The sequence below is a fragment of the Echeneis naucrates genome, chromosome 1, assembly GCF_900963305.1.
Source record: "Echeneis naucrates chromosome 1, fEcheNa1.1, whole genome shotgun sequence".
Taxonomy (NCBI): domain Eukaryota; kingdom Metazoa; phylum Chordata; class Actinopteri; order Carangiformes; family Echeneidae; genus Echeneis; species Echeneis naucrates.
The window spans coordinates 9,586,326-9,607,797 of NC_042511.1; the positions used below are offsets into that span (position 1 = coordinate 9,586,326).

Sequence of the window (21,472 nt, forward strand, 5' to 3'; positions counted from 1 at the left end):
CTCTCAGGTTTGGTATCAACTTTTACTTTCTTTATTTGTATATCTTTCTCACATCTTTCAAAATTAACTGTGTCCTGCTGTTTTTGTTACCACCTCCTCATGTTTTGTGTGTCTGATGAGGTCCTCGTAAAACAGTTCAGCTCTTCAGTCCTGCCAGCGCTTCATTTCGTCTTTTCATATGTCTAAACTATCTACTTATCCTTTGACATGTTTAGAAAAGGAGTCACTGCATTAATCTCTTTGTTCCTGTCCTTTTCTATTCATTCATCCTCTCAGATCCCGGAGGAGCATGACATGGAGAGCCAGGTGAGGATGGAGCGTCAGTGGAGGTTCCTTAGAAACACTCGTGTGAGAAGGCAGAGCCGAAGCATGACACAGAGAGGTCAGTGACCCAGGAATATATGTACCAATAAAACACAAATTAAAATTCTTATAAACAAAAAGAATGTTAATTTTCTCAAAAGAAGATGTGGGCATTTAAAATAATCAAATATCTGTCAATTTTCCAGTTTTCAAGGACTGAACCAATGAATCTTGCATGAAATGGGTCACTTAGTGATATAAAACTCATTTGGCTTTGTTTTAATTCAAAATAAAAAAAATATAGAATATAACAGGTGCTCCTCTGAATAGTCTCATCTCACAGATGTGACTCGCAAATTGCAAATTGAATCTGAGGCAGGTTGTCAGCTCTCTCTTTTAGTTCACTCACATCTATTATTACACTTAAGACAACAATGAAATACTGCACTACTGATTTCAGACCAGATATTTGTTGATCAGTCACTTTGCTCCTACTCATGATAACAATGCACCTGATCGTACCTCATTATCAGTCCAACAAGTCCACGGGCACGCACATGTGCATTTTAGTTAAGTGGGCACTGGGCGGGTCTGAAATTAGCGAAGACACATGTTGTGCTGTGTGCCATGGGCCTCTCTTAGCGCAGTGTTTTGGTTTCATGGCACATTCTCTCCATGGTTCTTTTGACACTCTCAACAACTAAATGTTCAGCAGGTTCCAAAAAGAAGGTAACAAAAGCTTCTTCTAACAAATCTGCACTGTGTCTTCCTGCCGAGCACCAAGGATATGCAGTGCCAGGAAAAAAGTTACAAAGTAGCCGGTGAATAGAGACACAAGCTAAACGGTGTGTAACAGTGTGAGAATTGGTTGTAAATATTTGCTATCACTTATGTTTATCAATAGAGATCAGCATCAAATGTGAATATTGTTATGTGGGAAGAAACAAAGCAGAATTAAATAGACGCCCGGAGCCAGTGTTGTTCTGTGTCTGCTGGATGTTAAAATAAGAAACAGTTTGCTCTTTTCATTAACCATAGCAACAATATAAAAACAAAGCAGATGTCTATTTTCTTTTCTTGCTGTTCTTTTACCATGAAGTGAGACAGAAAAATCCAAAGAATGCAGATGTAAAAATAAAATATGATGTTTGTAACATTAGCAACCATCCAGAAGAAATGCCACGTATGAATTAAAGCTGATTGTTCCTATGCAACATATCTTCAGTATAGACTGTTTCTGTCTTGATGTGTCTGTCATAGTCTTTTTGTGACACAGGAAACAGGGAACCAGGAAACCCCCGCCCCCAAGAATCTAGACCTATGTTACTCCACATGGGTGGTACAATTAATGATCTGCAGAAAATAGTTCCTGTCACAGAGGAGCTCCTTTTGATCAGAAGCTCTGTGGTCCACAGTGTCAAATACCACATTGGGATCACGCAGCACAGGCTCTGACGGTTTGCCAGTAAAATGTTTAATGGACTGTCAGGCTGTCCAAAATAAGGCCAGACTGGAAATTCTGCTCCGTTTCAGATGTGTGAGTGAGCGTAGAGATGATTTGCAGTAATGATAGCAGGCTGATTGATTTCAATCCTTCGTCAGAAGCAACCACATTCGTGAGTCACAGAACTCCCCCCACACTCTTTAAAGAGCTAAGGGTGCCAGCATATACACAGACTCCCCGAGTGAAGTCAGAGCTTTTTCAAACAGAATACCGAACAGCCCCAACGTCATTGGCAGCCCCCTTCTCACACTCACACACATGCAAACACGCACAGAAAAGCACGAGGCAGTTGGCGTCAGAGCTGAGACTCGCTAAAGCCTCTCCTTCTGACTGCTTTCTAAATCATTGAGTTCCCCTCTCTCCTCAGAGTCGTTGAAAGAGAGGAGTAGAAGGGATGCCCTCATTCAGTCTGTTCCCTCCAGAGAGAAACGAGACGAGAGGGTGAGATGGAGGGAGAGAGACACTGAGTACTGAGGCAAGGAGGATGAGTGAGGAATAAACAGAATGTTTTGACTTGTAAACCTGGTTTTACTCAGTTTTCTTCTGAGGACGCTGGTCCAGGTAGTTTTATGTTTTAAAGTATTGACATATTGAATGTTCCATCAAACAGCACAAACAAAAGCAAATTAATGATGATGATCTTAACGTCTTCCCTTCAAACTGCATTTTTACATCACAGCTGCATCTGTGATGAATTCTTTGCTGCATTTTATTTTTCCTCATTTTTGCGATTTGGCGAGCATTCAGGTAGCCAAGGACAGTCTAGAGCCAACGTGTGTTGTTTCTATGACAACAAACAGTGAAGCAGTGAACTGAGATACCCTGGCATGTTGGCACAGTGCTACACTCGATTCACAAGCTGCTGAAGGGGATATAGACAGGTTATTCTCACCTTCTTGACTCTTCTGCTACATATTGTCATATTTTTACTTCCTTTTTCTTTTGTAACAACACCCTCGCAGTCCTATAAACCAAACCCACCCCCGTACACAGTCATTCTTTCCAGCTATAAAAGGATCTTAGGATCTTAAGCAGCCCCTGAAGTAGTTTTTTTTTTTTTTTTTTGGGAGGGGGGTGGTGCGGTTTCTATCAAGTGATGTTTCATCATTGTAAAAACAAACTTTAGCCCCTCTCCTTCTTGACATTGTCTGAATTCATCTTAATTTTCAATATATATGTAACAACAAATTATATTAGCCATCGGCATCAGTGAGCGCCCTCCAAACCAATATGATCCTTCCTATAGCCAGTGTGTTTAAGGATGGGATCTTTGTGTATCTCTTTGAAGTAAGCAAACTTCGGAGGTCCATGTTTGATGCTTTGGAGCACATGGTGTCCAGCTTTTATATAAAAGTGAATGTAGATGGGTCTGAAAATTTAAGCTTAAAAAAGAGTATGCATTAGTTCTCGTCTGTGATTGACGGAAACCTGCCTGATGATCAGGAGCAAGTAGAGAGCAGGTCAGATCCACCCTCTTTCTCAACTCCACCTTCACCCCAAAATCTGGTTTCTTCTCACTTCTAAAAACCTTGATGGCTGAAAGCCAAAATACAATTAAAGCATTTAAGGAAATGAACAATGCAACAAGAAGGTTGTGGGTTCGGTTCCCCCGGCCTGGGGCCTTTCTGGGCAGAGTTTGCATGTTCTCCAAGTGCCTTTGTGGGTGCTCCGGTTTCCTCCCGCCATCCAAAGACATCATGTTTGGGTTAACTGATGACTCTAAATTGTCCGTAGGTCTGAGTGCGAGTGGTTGTTGGTCTCTATCTGTCTCTGTGTGTTGGCCCTGTGACAGACAGGTGACCTGTCCAGGGTGACCCCACCCTCACCTAGTGTGAGCTGGGATTGGCTCCAGCAGCCCCTGCCACCCAGAAACGGATAAGCAGTTGAAGATAACTGGATAATTGTATTATATATACAATTATTATTATATTTAAAGTAGGCACTCTACCAAAAGACGGTGAAACAGAAGTGGTAAAATGCTAACTCATTCCCTTTGAATTTGAATGAATTGAAATTGACTTGGATATCCCCTGAAGTGGACAGTTGCAAGTCAAGTCAAATGGCTAGGCTTGCAGGAGTAAAAAATAATGTTTGTTTGAAGTAAGCAACATGAGCTCAATACATCTTCACGTTTTATTTTACAATTTTACCAAAATATGCAATTTAAAAACCTCATTTATGATTTCTTTCAGCTTTTACACGAGTCAAAAAATATTCCAGTCACTATCAACCGACTAAATGAAACTACAGACGTTGCAGATGCTGAAAATGAAAACCAATCTACTCATCATTTGCTTTGACAGCTTATGCTTATGCTAGCACTGGTGGCATTAAAGTAGTGTGACTGTTGCTCACTGGCAGTTTGGTCATGTACAAAAGCAGAGTGAGGAGGACATGGTGAGAGCTGTAGCACATAGCAGCATAAAAGACCAATATTTCTCTTGATTTTTTTTTTTTTTTCCTTCATTTTGCCATCACCCCCATTCTGGCCCCTTCCCCACTACAGGTGTTTCCCGTCTGGATGATCAGATATTCATCAACCGCAACCCCGGAGTACCGTCTGTTGTGAAGTTCCACCCCTTCAACACCTGCATCGCTGTGGCTGACAAGGACAGCATCTGGTCAGGGATCACATAAGACATGAAAATCAGTTTTATTTCAAGAGGACCATCCTGTTAATGATTTGGTTTCATTCGTAATAGTTTAAACTGTGAATGAAATCAGTTTGTATGTTTGTGGTAGTTTCTGGGACTGGGAGAAGGGCGAGAGGCTGGACTACTTCTACAACGGGAACCCTCGTTACACTCGCATCACAGCCATGGAGTACCTGAATGGACATGACTGTTCGTTACTGCTCACAGCCACAGGTTTGGAACACACGCACTCACACAGTTATCACGAGCAGGCAATAGTGCGCAGAGTAAGAAAAAAACAAGTTAAGTTGGAGACATTTTCTTTTAGTGCGTGGCTCAAACTTTCATACCCAACAGCACAGAGGAAATCGCAAAGAGACTCATTTGTAGCAGCAACAAGCCTTAAAAACCTGACTGTTAGCCCCACAGACACAACCGGACAACACACAAAACACTCATGTGCATTTATCATCATTCATCAATAGAACAAAGCAATTACCCTCCGTGGCTTTTTAGTCATAACCCAGAGGAACTGTAGGAAACAACTCTGCAATGAAACACACAAAAACACTATTATTTCCTTTTTTCTTTGTGTAACATTGAATCGAGACTGAACACAATTTTTCATTGCACACCTCGTGAAACCTTGAAAACAGCTTAGGAATTAATACATTTAAATTCCGTCTCATCAAAATGTAATGTGCTCTTATTCAGCTTCTCTCCGTCAGCCGTACTCTGACGGATATCAGAGAACAAAGTAGCTATAAAAAATATACGCCATTAAAAAAGAGTAAAACACTGACTGTAAATCAAGTGGAGACTTTTATGGATCATAATGGCTTCCTCATAAGAGTGCATGGGCATGTTTTATCCATAGCTTGGTGTCTTGGTGTCTTAGCTCTGTGTCAGCTACACTGTTCAGACACAATTTCAGAGTTTGGTACCTCTGCCTCATTTTGTTTCTCACTGACACATGCTGCTCTACTCTCTAATGAAATGTGGAGTCATGGTTAAGTCACATGAATGTGACTTGTGTGTGTTTAAAAAGCTTGAGTTCAAGGATTTCATCGCATCCACTATGCATATGAAAGTGTTGGGTCCATATGCAGCACCTCCTCCAGGTGTTAGCCTTTGCTCCTAACTGTATCTCTTTCCTGCCTCTCACTCTTGATATCTTCCACTCTGTCCAGATGACGGCGCATTACGTATCTGGAAGAACTTTGCTGACCAAAAGAACCCGGAGATGGTGACGGCATGGCAGGGTCTCTCTGATATGCTGCCCACTACCCGAGGTCAGCCCTCTGCCAGCGCTCACAGTAAAGATCAATATTCTATATTACTATGTGCCACCTGCCAACCCATACTCCCACACTACAGTACACTGCCAACCCCATCGCACTTCTCACCTACACATCTTCATCTACAGAGCCACCAGGTAGGACAGAAGTTAAGAGTATTCTCTCGTTTCCCAGTTCTTATTTGGTGAACATTCCTGTTTCGAGTCCTGAGCCTTTAGGACTGACTGGGTGTTATGGTAAACAATGAAGCCAAGATTATTATTATTGACCCTTAGCTTTTTTAGATTATTTTATTTATAGCCAATAAAAGCTTTGCTAAATAAGTTGAGCTGTACAGGATAACTGTATAACTCCAGGTAAGTCCAGCTGCAGGAAGTCATAGGCTATTCTCAGCTATAATAGCATGAGTTGCTAAAAGCTTGCTAACATAAGCTATCATTTGCCACCTTAAAGTGAAAGCAGTGATTATTTTACAAGGGGATGTGTGAGTGTCACATTTATAGTGAGTCTACCTGCTGCTGACTTGGACCTGACCAAGTTTGGTGCCGATGTGCACAGAAGCTGACTAACATGCTGCTGTAAATGGGTTCAAAGCAGTTATCGGTTGAAGTGCAGCTTTACTGTGACAATTTCCAGTGTTTTATTTGTACAGCAGACCTTTCATTTGGAGGAATATTTTCTCAACTGCCGAACAAACATATTTCTACGCCCTGTAGGTGCGCCTACACTTCTTACACAGCAGATCAGTGCCTGTCTATAGAAAATGGCAACTCAGTTGTTTGACAATCAGTTTAAACGAAGTAAGGTTTGTTCTGCAAACCTTTGTACAAGAAACTGATTTTTTAAAGTAAGAATTGAATATTGAAATAAAAGCAGAATATTCAACACATGTTGCAATAACCATGAAGATGGAGGAGTTATCAAACCAAGCCAAAGTGTAATGCTCCCTGACTGAAATAGCAGTATGTCCTAATTATTTTGGATAAAGGTATATTCATTCTGAAGTTTTCCGTGAGGTAAAAAGTTGTTGAAAGTAACAAATGCTGAACCGTTGCAGACCGACCCAGCTTCTCTCATTACTGAATTCAGACTCAGTGGCAGCACACAGCGAATTGTCATAAGAAGTAGGTCAGTATGTATGAGGACACACAGAGCAGGCCACTGCACCATTATGTCCAGAGTATGTGACACACTGTCCTAGCATCAGCCGATTTGACCTGATGTAATAAAACTAAAAATGAAGCCAGAGTCCAACACAACTTCCACACTGCTGCAAGTTGTTCTTGCCACAGTGGAGACATGTTTGAATCAGGGTTCTTTTTTTACTTCCATCACTCAGAGCCAGTTTAATGCTAATAAAAAGTCTCCTACCAGCCCACCCTGTCACACATATCCAATCTGTCAAACACCTGTCATATCTGACAGAGCTGCAGGCAGGTTGAATCTGTTGGGAAGCACGCACACACACACAGTCACTTCATTTGAATCCTGAACTGTAACAGGTCATTTTCTCTCTTGACTTGTTGCCTTGTTTGTCTTGAGTTAATAGAACTGATCATTTTTAGCCTTAGACTGTAGACACTGGTGGATTCTCTGCTCTGTTTACCTCGTGTGTTGACACACTTCTAAAATTAGTAAGGCAAAGTTATTTGTAGATTTTAGGACAAGGCCTGACAACCACAATGGACACTCTTCAGAGACACCCACCCACATCTGCTCTGTGCATGTTTACCCACTCTCTCTCGCTCTCCTTCTCTCTCTCTCTGTATTAATGGTCTCCATTGCTCAACATTTTTTGCCTGCAGCATATCTTAGCCACTTTCTCTGGGACAGGGAAGTTTGTGGGGAGAAATAGTTACAACGTCAGGAATGATTGCATGTTTCTCAAATTACTGGCTAACCTGTTCAGCAAATGCGATTATTAATCACCACTGGCTGTCAGTGTTTTGAAAAAAGTTTTAAAATGATCTCTGACCTTGCATATTAGCATGAGCAAAATAGCTTTATGTGGGTGGATGGCTTCTACATAGCAGTTTTTGTGCAGGTCTCATATACAATAAGACACATATTTGGATAATTGGCAGCAATAGGAGTCATTCTGTCAGGGTGGCTGAATCACTGTCTGACTGGATATCTGTGCAGAGGTATGGACCACATGCTGTGTGCACATATGTGTCTCCATCATTATAAAGCCACCAGAGCCCTGCAGGGAGCCACATTAGGAGGTGACACATTTAACTAACATCACTGTGTGTTACACTCCACACTAATGCTGGAAGACTCTTTCTCTGCGGAGGACTCTCCCACAGTGAACCCAAGCCTTGTTTTGAGAAAGACTAACATTTAATGGGTTTCCTTATTATGCTGGCTGTTTGGTTTGTGGCAGTCGTCGTGCAGCTTCAGTCAGAAAAGAGCTGAGGCATCCATTTTAATATAAATAGCCACTTGATTGACTGACTTTCCAGGAAGAAGTTTTACTTAAGGGTCCAGCTTCAACAAATGGTCTTCACATGTTTTTTAAAACTTGTCACTACACACACACACGCACACACACCCATTCAGCTTTTTCTATAGCATTCACACCACACCACCCCCTCCCGGTTCAGTAATAAGTTTAGTGTTATTACCATTACTTGGAATGCCTTTCAGATGGAGTGCAGTCATTATATGTTTGTGTTTTGAATATTTCAGCTTTTTCTCATCGCCTCAGATGCATTCATAATGTAAAGGCCATTGAAATATTACACAAATCTGTCTTTGTGCTGGCTAAAACCTCCTCTACCTCTAAAGGCAGTTGCTACAAGATCGTGAACATTTCTCAAGGAGATACACACACACACACACACATACACACACACACACACACACCTGTACTGTACCTGTACCCCCTCATCACGTCCCTGTCGTCCAATAACATGCTTGTGTGCAGTTTTTCATCAGTGAACCATTTCTGTAGACTTTGTCTGACTTCTTGTTACTTTGCTGGTTCTTTGATATTGTTTTGTGTTTGTTCCCCTTCAACAGCAAGGTTGAACAAGGCAGAAAGCACTTCGATGTACACATGATGTAAAGCTCTGCAACTGCAAATCTTGATATGACCATGCAATTAAATGAATTGATTTATTAAACCACACACATCTGCTCTAGTGCAGCAGCAGCTCCACCCTGCCTGTTTTATGTCCTCCCAGCTTGGAGCTTGAGGACTCTGTGCAGCTTCCCTGGTCTCTGTTAAAGCAGAGTCAGTAGCTCAGCCTCAGTCTCCCATTTCATTCTTTGATCACTGTAGGTCAATTGGGAGACAGCACAGTGGGAAACAGTAGCCTTGTTCATCCTTCTGCTTTTTGTATGCATGTGGTGTATACTCATGAATTCATACCTTTTAAGTGTGTGAAAATGTGGGTTTGCATGCACAGGGGTCCTTGCTAATTTGTTGCTTGCTTTTGTTGCATTCCCGCTCTCTTCCCTCCCCTCCTCCTCCCTTTTCCATTTGCCCTCCACTCCCCCCGCTCGCAGGTCTGGCCAGAAGGGTTTCGATCTATCTTGACAGGAGTAAGCAAGGAGGTGAGTGTCTCCATCCTCTTCTCTGCTCCCTCACTCCTAGAGTGGAGGCACAGCACTTAACAGCTGGCAGCGAGCCTCTTTTTTGTTTTCTTTTATTCCCTTCACCACAGCCATCTCTCATCTGTCCTGTGATGCTCCATCAGTCCATCCCTGGCAGCCATCCCAATGTTTAAAAGGAAGGTGCAATAATATCTTCCTGCGCCTTTTCAACAAGTTTGACACAGTTCTTTTAATTAATACAATGCTAAGCCCTGCTGACTGTTGTTATGCCTGTCTGGCTTTAAGTCCAAGCACAACATGTGCAATTTACAGTGATTACAGGGGCAGATTTAGCCCTAAAACATTTTCATTTTTTAAATGCTTCCTTAATTCAAAAAATGATATAAATAGGGGGCTTCTTATTTTTAGTCTACAGTCATCAATTAACCAGCTGAAATTTATCACATACTAATTAAACTAACGTTGACTACATGAGTCATTTGATGATACGCTCCAGGTGACTTCCTGGTATTTTGAGGCAACTCATGTTAGAATGGAAACCCTGTAAAAGCAGGTGGGGGTAATTATTTGATGGTCACCTAACATTGGGGTAAAATGGCACTAAGGACCAAATCTGAATGCTCTGAGAAAAAGGTTGGTGCCCTCACAAGCTAATGGTGCAGAGTAGTATTGCAGTGTAGAGCTGGACCCCCCTTTATTAAATATGATCAAGAAAAATGCGACATCAGACTTTGCTTTAATTCTAACACAACTGCTTCTTTGGCTGCCTAACTCACATACTTTGTTATATATTTTTTTTAAATATCATTGAACTTTATCTTGAGGTATGTTGGCAAGAGCATAAACATCACAAAATCTCATAGAGACCAGGTAAGAGGCGCTAACGATTGTCTAAACAAAAAAATTTACATTTGTATACAGTGGATGTGCCAGTTGTTCAGGCATCTAACTCTTTTTTTGTCTAACCTGTAACACCTCAAAATGATGTGAGCAGTAGCGTTCAGTTACCATCGTTGGTAGTGCCAAACTTGCTAGCGGTTGTGGTTTACATTAGAGAATTAGCTGTGTGTGGTACAATCTGACAAACACACTAGCCACACCCTGCTTTATGGTCTATTTACTTCTAAATGGGATCATCATTTAAAAAATTGAATGTGCTGTATTGAGCACTTGAAATTAGCTATAGAAAAAATCAACTCATTAGCGAAACACTGAGGTAATAAATCAGGTGAGAAGTAGGAGCTCTCTGCCTCTCTTGAGATGTTTGAGCTCTACCATCGCTCCACCATGATGTAGAAAGTAGTCATTGTTAAATGTCGCTTTAGGACTTTTGATTTCCAATACTATGGAAACATAATGGGATTTATATGTGAGTAGCCTTCACTTCTGACAATGACTACAGCACCACACACACACACCACCTCAACGTGTTTACGTGTCCAAACCTCAGCATGCTTAGTTACCATTCCCTAGTTACGGTTGCTGAGCACCAGTATGCCAATCAATGATTGAGGGAGGAGTCTGGTAAACAGCCAATCACAGAGGAAATTTGCACATGGGTATCAAAATGAAAAGTACATGCAATAAAAGAGGTGCTTTTGCCTTTTGTAGGGCCTGGTTCTTCCTTCATACAGGCACTTTCCCCATCACTCATCTTCACCACAAAATAGTCTCACTCGTGTATAAGAAAACCTGCTTATTTAAGCCAGTCCCAAAAGTGTCAGTGTTTAATTGGCAGGGAGTTAGTGCCATCTGATTTTAATAGCACAAAGCCACCAAGTCCGTCTCACCAGAGGGATCAGCCTGTTAAACTAAGAGGAACCAGTGAAATGAGGGAACTGGCTCACACAGGCTGAAGAAACTATTCCTGCAGCTGCTGTTTAGTATGCGATGGATGTCACTGGAAGGAGAGGTCTGAGAAAAAATAAGAGGAAGATGGTTACCAAGTAAAGGTGGGAGCATTCTTGGGAGGCAGAGGAAGGATCAGATGTGAATATGGAGTTTCTACAAGGAGGTCGGAATATTTATTTCAGGCTGGAGAGATAGATGAAGTTTTCATCGGTGTTTGATCAGGAGTCACAGATATTGAAGCACAAACTTCACACTCTCTGCAGATTAGATAAAGAGCTGATCTAATCAAGTTCTGATCTTCGGAGTGTTAATGTTTCCCCCTCCTCATTTACCTTCTTCCTCTCATCACTTCTCATGTGGTTGTTTAAGATTGTCATCATCATTCTCGTCTTTCCTTGTCTTGTGGCCGTATAAGTAAAGTGGGGCAGCTTTCTCGTCTTTGCCTGAGGGAGGCAGACACTGTGTTCTGCTCTGTGTTCGCCTTCACTGCCTCACTGCTGCTTTGTTAACATGGGGGCTCTGGAAGCTCACTAAAACCAGGGCTGGGGACTTTGTGATGAGTTAGAAGAAGACACAATTGGACATTTTAGGAAGATGAAACATGAAGCCCCAAGACAGACTCATTAACTTTTACAGGATTGCCAACTCTCTGAAACTGCCAGCTTAAAATTAAGCAACCTGACCTGAACACAGCAGGTCTCAGCCACTGCCCAGGTCAGTTCACCATGTATTCCCATCTAAAGCTCTGGGCTTCCATAGGGCTGGGACTGGATGAGCTTTTTTTCACGTGTAACTTTAGAAAAAAACGTATTTCCTTGGTCTCATCTTGAGTTTGGGTCTGATGTTTGGCAGTCCCTACTAGGCAGATTGAATTGAGGTCTTCCACAACTCTACACTGTGACTGACATTCTCTGCAAAAGTCTGATTAATCTGACTAATTCATATTCATAACAAACCTGAAATATATATTAGCACTATTTCTGATGAATAAAACTTTCTCTCTCTGTCTCACTCACTCACTCACTGCACTTTAAAGACCACAAGAAAAAGCATGGAAGTGAAATCTGACTGGCGCCTGGGACTGACAACCTTAGATCAAAGACAACCTTAGATGTGTTTGCATGAAGGAATACAAATTACATTGCTTAGACAATAATTAATAGTTCTTACACATAAGGTGAACTTATTTTTTATTTGATCAAGTTTGAATGTGACTTGTGATTTGCTGTGTTTTCATTTAATAACTATTAGCTGTGTAAAATTATTTCAGAAACGAATGTTAGTGTCCTTCCCCTATTAATCAGGTCAGCAAGTGCTAAAGTCAGGTAGGTTATGCCTCATTTCATGAGGTCCTTGTCAACCTCCCTGAATGCCAGGGTTTGGCCTCCAAAGGTTAGACAAATGCCATAGCACGGAAGCCTCCCTGCCAGTCAGAGCCCTCCCACAGATAACGTCATCTTCTGTTAGAGGCCAAAGCCCCGGTAATTCTGGAGAAGGTTTATTACCAGCGTCCTGGAGGACCTTTTCAAAGCAAACAGGATGAATGGAAGAGAGGGAAAAATGCTGAGGGAAGGCCAGGGATCTGGTTTAATGAGCTGCAGTGGGGGAGAGCTACTTCATCAGTGGAGATAATGGTGCAGAATAAGAGTGGAGCAGCGTCAGAGCAAAAAGAGAAGCATAGATATTAATGCAAAGGAATAGTTATCAGCAATTAGGAAATGCCTCAGTGCGCTGGTACGGAACAAGATGGTCCTACTACAATGAGTCTGATAGGTGTTTTCCCTCGCTGAAGATTCAAAGCGGAATAGTGACCTATTTTTTGCTTTGCCATTTGTGATCCCAAGCAAAGGCAGCAGGAGATGAGACTTAGAGACTAAAGGCAGACTACAGTGAGGCTGTGTGTACTTTCACTTCTGTAAGGTGCTGATGTATGTTGCCCACATTCCTTTGCTCCTGCTCTCCCTTCTCACATCTCAGTTGTCTGTGTCCAGTCTGAGAAAACTCACAGATTAGGTTTGAGGTCACTGATCCCTAAATATCCTGTGAAGGTGTTGTGTTGATTGTTCTGTTGCTGGAGTGGAAGTAACAAGGGGAAGGATCATGGATGAAGTGAGATTAGGTGGGCACCTGAGCTGAGGATATATCAGGCGTTCAAAGTGGGGAGCTGCTTGCTAGCCAGTTGCTTATTTACACATCCAGCAAATATAGAACATTAGCACTCATTTTGAGTCCTGATTCTAGTCACCTGACAAACATAACAGCCTGGATGAATGAGCCAGCCTTTGCTGAGATAAGCACAGAGATGCAGAGACAGTTCAGCGGCAGATGTGTGTTGTCACCAGGGTTTCTTCTCTCATACACACTGTGTGCATTGCAAGTGGATTTCTCAGCATGGGTGAACATCGGAAAGGATAATGATGTGTAAAAAGGGGTCAAATTGACTTGGAATCTGCAGAAAGCTTTGTGACGTGTTGCTTATTTTAGAAGAAATGCATGCACAAACATGGTGCGTTGGGGAATGTTCTGCTTTCTGCCCCCTCACTGTAACCCAGATTTCCTCGTCACTGAGCTGCCAGCTTCAAAGGGAATGCCTCTTCTCCTCTCACAGTCTGTGAATTGAGCCAGCATCAAGCGTGCCGGTGTGTGGCTGTGAACGCAGCGCTGACTGAGCACAGTCCTGTGAAATGGTTTTCTCTGTGTCCCCCACACCTCCCTTCATCCCTCCACTCCACCGTTATGTGATGATGTGACGCCTGAGTGGGCCGGATGACGTCACAGTAGAGGATTTGAAGCCACCACACGGGGCCTGGGTTTTCCTGACAACACAAGCCAAGTATAGTCGAGTACAAAGCCCTATCACAGATGGTTCAGTAGAAGTTACAGCAAGCTAAGTCTGAGCTAAGAGCCGAGGAATGAGAAAGTAGCACGAACGATGTGCATGTTCAAGGCAGGAACAAAGCAGCAATTTCGAAATCCTGTTCTCCACTTCAAAATTGTGTGGAGGAGCCAGAGTGGATCAAAAGATGCAGCGTTCAAGAATGAGGTGAACGAATAACAGGTAGGTGGTTGACCTGGAGATGGTTATCAAAAGCGAAAAAGCAGGAGGAGGAAGTGAGTAACAGAAAAAAGGGAGGGAGCGAGGCATGGTGTGATTAGTTTCAAAGAGGAGAAAAAAGGATGCTGTTTCTGTAGAATCTGTGATAAAAGCACTCTTCTAAAAGGTACAGTAGATGGAAACGTCTTCCGGTGTATTTATATTCTTGGCCCTTTATTCCTTCTGTTCCATCAGACAACCCTCCTTTATCAGGAGAGCATCTTTCAGGTTATAGTCAGCCTGGTTCCCATACTGCTGAATTCCCAGTTTAACTGAAAATGCATTTTCCAAATCCACAAAAAGCAAAAGTTTGTGTTAGTACACTTGTTAGGCCTGTTTTTAAGCTCAGATCCAGACCCTGTGATCTGCTTAAGTCTGTCGATTTAAGGTGGTCTGGACTTTATGCACTTAACGCAACTTCACATTTACTTACACCTTATATATATATATAAAAACCTAATGCGATGTCCCTTCTGTGTAATAACACACCAGGGATTTTGGGCCACAACATCCTTGAAAGTGTCAGCTCTAGAGGCTGTTCCAAATAAGTGAAAAGCCTGGTGTAGACTGTAAAGACCCCCTCTGTTATTTTTTTGTGTGGTATGATGGGATTCCAAGCAACACGAGTTGGCCAGTGAAAAGGCATCGAACGTTTTTATTAATTTAATGTGGAAACAAATGGGGCAGCACGGGGTTAGCACTGTTACCCCACAGCAAGAAGGTTGTGGGTTTGATTTGCATGTTCTCCCCGTGTTTGTGTAGGTTTCCTCCCATCGTTCAAAGACCTCCATGTCTTCATTCATTAATGACTTTAAATTGCCCATAGATGTTGTGCAAAGTGTGAATGGTTGTTTGTTGTTGTGTGTATCTAAAAATGCAATAGACTGGTGAGCTGCCCTAGTTCAGAACGCTAGCTGAGACTGGCACCAGTACTGATGGATAAGTAGTAAAAGATGAATGAACTTGAAGCAATTGCCAGAGAAATTCATTTAGAGCCTCTGTGGTGATTTAGTGAAAACCTGACAAAGGAAAATGATGCATCATGGGACAGGAAATTCAAGATGATTATTATAGTTTATAAACTCGAGAACAAATTGCTGCTTATCATGGAGTCATGAACTGTTACTGTGTCACAGGTAACTGCAGCAATCAGAAAAGCATGGTGGAGGGACTGTGCTGTTATTTGCCTGATGTTGGTCTCCACCGACAGACGAGGTGGCGCCATGATGAAGCTTACAAGTGGGGACAGGAGTGCACATTTCTAGACTGTCTCTCCTCAAAGACACCCAATCTGTTGTGTCTGGTTGTAGACAGAATTAGAGTAATGAAGATTGCAAATAGGAAAAAAAATGTCGAGCAAAAAACAAGAAGTACAGCAACATAAAGTGGTGTTGAACAATCTGACAAGGGCTTTCGCTAAAGGACAGCGATGCCTTTAGGCTACAGCCAGAGGCCTCTTCCAGGCATCAGTGCACCAGCAGGCCAAGTCTGGTTTAGATGGCACGGTTCCACTATTCCCTGTGATGACTGCCAAAATGTGAAGAATGTGGCTCTTGCTGTCTTCAGCACCTTCCCAATACACTTTTGCACTCGCGTGCATTTGAACTCATCTCAGCCAGAACGTACTGACAGACTCGGGTCCAGGGTCAGCATTTGCATCTCCCAGAGGTTGTCTTTTTGGGAAGGATGTGAAATGCAAAAGTGCTCTCACATCACCTTGAAGGCCGCGTATATAAGCTGCTGGGGGTGGAATGTCTATCAGCAGCACAGACTTGGAGATGTGTAACTTTAGAAACTGTCATGAAGGTTGCACACAGTCTCTACCGGAAAAGAAGGGGTTTTGTGTTCATTAGTTACCCATTGGTTCAGGAAGCAGGTGGACTAATCTCTCATCCGACTTGCTTCACGTGGCAGCAGGAACTCTCTGAAACCCTCAACAGATTGTGTTGAGGGCTCAACACATGCTCGGTGTGTTTAACAGCTGTGTTGTGTGAATTTTCACTTATAATCTAAATTAGGTCTGTTTAAAAACCGTAAATGAAACTGCTGTCCATATATTGACTAGAAATGACTCAGTTTTTTTATATTTCATGCTCATTTGTGTAATATCTGGCACCCTCTGAAGCTTTGTTTTAATTGTGGGAAAAAGCCACCTCCTGTTTTGCCTTCCTTATATGAGCTGACACCAGTGCAGATGAATCTGCACACACACACACACTGCTGCTGTTAAGGTTTATGGAATGTACTTGTGTGTCCTCTGCGTTGTAACGTCCACCCCTCAATCTGTCATGTAGGGGCAGGTATGGTTGTGGACTGGGAGCAGGAGACGGGTCTCCTCATGACGTCTGGAGACGTGCGAGTCATCAGGATCTGGGACACTGACAGGGAGATGAAAGTCCAGGTACTGTCCTCAGTGCAACTTTTTGTTTGTGTGTCTCTTGTTGCTGAGAAACATTTTGTCAGTGCTTGTCAGCTGATAAGAAACTTCAAGCTTGCAGGTCTCTAACTAAAAATCTATGTGTTCACATCTTATTGTCTGATGATCTCACAAAAAGAACAGACTGACAACGAGTTTCTGTGAAGATAATTGTTTGTTAGTGATGCAAAATTGTTGCTTTTATTTGTAGTTCTCTCATCCCTCTGTTTTTACTCTTTCCTTTGATTGTTTTTAATTTTTTTTGCCATTTTCTCGAATGAATTTTCTGACGGTCATATTTTATAAGAAGTGGTCCATATTTAAACTTATAAAATAATATCATATCTGTATGTAAAGATGGATGCAGCCTCTGTGACATCACCTGTAGGTTTAGGAGACAGATTTAAATTGTTTATTGCGAACATCAAAGACATTTTAGAGGAACACAAACTGGCCCGAGGAGCATACATTACATTATTTCAGTCTACTTTAAAAATCCTGCTGAAATACCCACGAGCTTCAGCTGTTGATGCTTCGGGTAGATCAGTGTGATTGCCCTGAGAGCTCAACACAATACAACTTAAACTAACATATGTAACTCAACCAATAAAAGCGGGTATTTTCATTCACTGTAAATACTGACTAAGCAAAAAATACACAACAGTGTTGCAAATACTCAACCAGGGGTTGCATTAACTGAGAATTCTCCGTCATTGATGGATTTTTTGAAGATTTGACGGACAAATCTGAAGGCCATCTGTGATTTTGACAGGTTGCATTTACTTCAGATCAATATCAAAACAGCCATGAGAAGCCGTCTGTCTGAGACAAAGGTGCAAAACTTAATGTCAGTCGCCTCTGCAGCAACCTCACGACACATTTGATTACGCACAAGCGGGCACCCTGTTTCACTCATGTGTAACAGGAAGAAGGTGTGAATGAGGCTGAGTTCAGGCGGCAGCAGGTGAACTGAGTTAAATTCAGCTGATTTCTTTGTTCACATCTTAATTGTAATTACTATGTCTTTATTATAAAATTAAAAAACGAAAATTTAAATGACAGATAAAAATAGATTATAACAGATTTTTTTTTTGCCTGTCCGTCAAAATGACGGACGATGAAATAGTCTAGCGCAACTTCTGTACTCAACACAATTGCAAGTAGGCATAAACAATCGTGAATACTTCATAATAACTATATATGCCGGCCCTGCAGCATATCGATAGACTGGGCCTGGACCGGGGTAAGTGGGATACATAATGGGATGAGACTCACTAGCCTGTGATCTATAAACTTTATTATGCTACAGGTGAATTCCTGAAAAACTCAGCAGAATGGCCACAGTTGGTAAACTAATGGGAATCTGTGGCAGGGCCCCATTAGTGAGGTTTCTTCCTGTTCTTTTTTTATGTTTTTACACATTTATGGGCCTATTTGAGCTAATCATTGTCTTGATGGATGGAGTTAATACAAGTACAAATGGCCCCAGCCTCATCTGTGGCTCCATATTGATGTTGGGTCTAATTTCAAATGGGCCAACAATCAACCGTTCACATGATTGATGAATCAAAGGTTTGTTGTGAAATTAGCATTGTAGTGGCAGTGTTACCTCAATAGGTTTTCTTACAAGCATATTGGTGTGTGTGTCCAGGACATCCCGACGGGAGCCGACAGCTGCGTGACCAGTCTGTCCTGTGACTCTCAGCGCTCGCTCATCGTTGCAGGTCTGGGTGATGGATCTGTACGCGTGTTCGACAGGAGGATGGGTCCTAATGAATGGTAACACGCATAGTGTCTTGCCTTTATCTGGATATCTATCAGTATCTGATCACAGAAAAGGTCACTTTTTTTAATTAAGTCATTGGTTTATTACTCTTCGTACAGTATCACTATCATATAAATGCATTCAAGAACACACACAGGGACACACACAATAATTCCTCCAAACTCCTGCATTATTCACTTCTCTGATCTATATTTATTATATATAGCTCACTGTAAATCTTGCTTTGGGGTTGGCATGTGTTTTAATGGACCCTGGTGGCACTACATTACCCCCAGTTGGTTAAACATTATTTTAATTTCAGTCCCAAAGGGGAAAACGAAGCAGTTAAACCATGAAGTGGGCCATAAATCTTTAAGTAAAGGTAATTTAATAGGTCCCTTCATGCATGGAGTTACATCTTTTAACACCTATGTTTCTCCCCATGACATCAGCCCAAAACTGGTGGAAAGACTGTACTGTGCTGTACAGATCATGTTTAGAAGTTGAAACAAATCTTTGTTTTGTCTTTGTTGTATTTTAAACAAACACGGCAGTTTATAAGATGTTTGTCTGGATATATATTCCATCTTTACATGATTGGTAATTAAACGTCATTCTCATTTGTTCGATGTATTTCCAGACTGTATTGCTACAGGATGTGGGGGATTCAGTTTAGTTCTCCGTGAGATCACTGGAGTCATCTGAATCTGAGTGGAAGTCACTGCATCCTTCGGTCACATTCACAGGGTGCCACCCAGTGGTTTATTGTTTGTATTACATGTAACGGCATAAGGAAAACTACACGGTTTGTTCATGGCCACCTCCTCTCAAATGACGGAAGGAACTCAGCAGTTACCATCAAACAGTTTCCCCAAAGTTTGAACTGAACCGTAACAAGCTGTAAAATTTGCTCCCACAGTTGGACTTGGAAATCCACATTTGATTTTCAAAATGTGTAACAAATGCATTCATTTATAGTTTTTTCGTGTCTCTTCTAAGGTGTTCTGAGTATATTCTAAAGTAACGCATGTCCTGATACAATGCCTTTGCAAAACCGATAACAGCTAAATAGAATTAGTAGAGTTCAAGAGCCTGAGAGCAAGGCAAGTTTATTTGTGTGCCATAAAAATAATACTTCAGACACAAGAAAAGACTAAATGCTTCCAGAGGCACGCAAATACAATTCAAATTGAAAATTTTATCAAGTAAAAGAGAATTGCTCTTTCATATGGGATTTATTTGTGAGCTATAGCAAATAAATCACTTAATCCCTGTTTTGAATGAGTAGACAGTTTCAGCAGAGCTCACATGTTCAAGAGGTTTATTCCACCGGTGAGGAGCAAAGAAACTCAAAGCTGCTTCACTTCACTTGCTTCTGATCCTGAAGTCTCAGAGAAACTGTCCACAGTGACCTGGGGGGTCTGGTTGCTCCATAGATTGTGTAGACAGACAAGAAGTACAATTTTAAAATATGTCCTCTGACTCACAGGAAGCCAGAGCAGTGAGTCACCATTCAGGTTGAACAGTAGCTATGTAGTTGATTAGTTCACTCAGACCCGTGAAGATAACATCACCGTTGTCAAGCCTGCTGTAAATAAACACGTTCATTTAGATGTCTGTCATTTTCCAAATGCACTATGATTCCTACTGTAATGCAAATATGAATGAAAGCTACACGGAGAAAGCAGGTGCTATGAAATAATTACAGGGTGGCACTGTCTAAGCTTTTCCTGTGCGTCCTCTCTGTTGTTGCTGTTTTATATATATTGTGTGGGTTCATTTATAATTCATCCTCTGGCCTTAAAATGGTTATGCCACAGTCTTTTTTTTTTTTCCCCATGGGCATTGGACTTGTGACCATACTGTAATTTTTCATCCTCACAGCATCCGTGTTTCCATCTATATTTACTGACATTTGTTGTGTGTGTGTTGTGTGTCTGCAGTCGGGTGATGACCTACAGGGAGCACGGAGCCTGGGTGGTCAAAGCTCATCTTCAGAAGGAGACAGATGGGCATATCATTAGTGTCAGGTGCAGACTTTCTTCTTCTATTATTAGAATCTGTAACTAAACTGTTTGTTTCGCCTTTTTTTCTTCCCTCACTGACTCTGATTCTCTCCATCAGTGTTAACGGAGACGTTCGTTTCTTTGAACCACGCGCACCAGACTCCATCAACGTGCTGCAGACGGTGAAAGGGTTAACAGCTCTGGATATCCACCCACAGGCTAACTTGTTTGCCTGGTAAGCTCGGTTGTATAAATGTCACTCCCAAGAAAAAGAAAATAATCCGATGGTGTTAATTTGAAGGTTAAATCCTACCGTGCTTTCTTTGCCATATTTCCTGTGTGAGAGCAGACATATTGATTTTCTGTGTTTACCTTTCAACTGACTTATACAGGATGATTAATTTATCTGCATACAAGTCAGAAGAATATATAGCTTACATTGCCTCCGACATCAATCCATGTATTTAAAATTCACCACAAATGAAATCCCTTTGAAAACACACAACACATGATTGCACCACAACTTCCCCCTCTGCATCTCTCTGTTTGCTCCTCCAGTGGATCGATGAACCAGTTCATAGCGGTCTACAATGCCAACGGCGATGTGATCAGCAACATAAAGTACTATGATGGTTTCATGGGACAAAGGATCGGTGCCATCAGCTGTTTAGCCTTCCATCCTAACTGGGTAAACAAACTACTTCATTCCTACAGTTTTATATGTCCGTCTGCAGCCAGAAAACATTTCTGCGTTACTTTTGGTTTTGTGGACTTTGGTAATTGGATCTATCATATTGAAGAACATGTTGTGAGTTGAGTGTGTGGAATACTGTTAGTACTGGGATGCAGAAAATGGAGATTGTTTACTGTTTGGTAAAATAATGTCATCCATCACTGTCATCGTTTGAAAGGGCAGTTATTAAAGGTTAAAATCAGCTTCCATGGATCAAGATGGACCCGTCCAACAGTCGGCTTATGGCCATTTGAGATCCAAACTGTTGGAGCTGCAGATGCATTTTGTGAAACTAGCTACTAGTCAGC

At 41.8% G+C, this 21,472-nt stretch overlaps 1 protein-coding gene across 6 annotated transcripts in view; it reads left to right on the top strand.

Annotated features, from left to right (window-relative positions):
* The window catches only part of rptor (regulatory associated protein of MTOR, complex 1), a 157,931-nt gene that overhangs the window by 133,518 nt on the left and 2,941 nt on the right, over positions 1-21,472 (top strand). For 3 of the 6 annotated variants that reach the window (XM_029498876.1, XM_029498884.1, XM_029498891.1), the window contains exons 26-35: positions 277-382; positions 4,314-4,428; positions 4,550-4,674; positions 5,631-5,756; positions 9,252-9,299; positions 16,539-16,645; positions 18,312-18,439; positions 20,369-20,455; positions 20,550-20,666; positions 20,990-21,119. In XM_029498876.1, coding sequence (XP_029354736.1) covers positions 277-382; positions 4,314-4,428; positions 4,550-4,674; positions 5,631-5,756; positions 9,252-9,299; positions 16,539-16,645; positions 18,312-18,439; positions 20,369-20,455; positions 20,550-20,666; positions 20,990-21,119 — 1,089 coding nt within the window. The remainder of the gene's footprint in view (positions 1-276; positions 383-4,313; positions 4,429-4,549; positions 4,675-5,630; positions 5,757-9,251; positions 9,300-16,538; positions 16,646-18,311; positions 18,440-20,368; positions 20,456-20,549; positions 20,667-20,989; positions 21,120-21,472) is intronic. The other 3 variants (XM_029498899.1, XM_029498908.1, XM_029498917.1) reach the window with 3 other exon arrangements.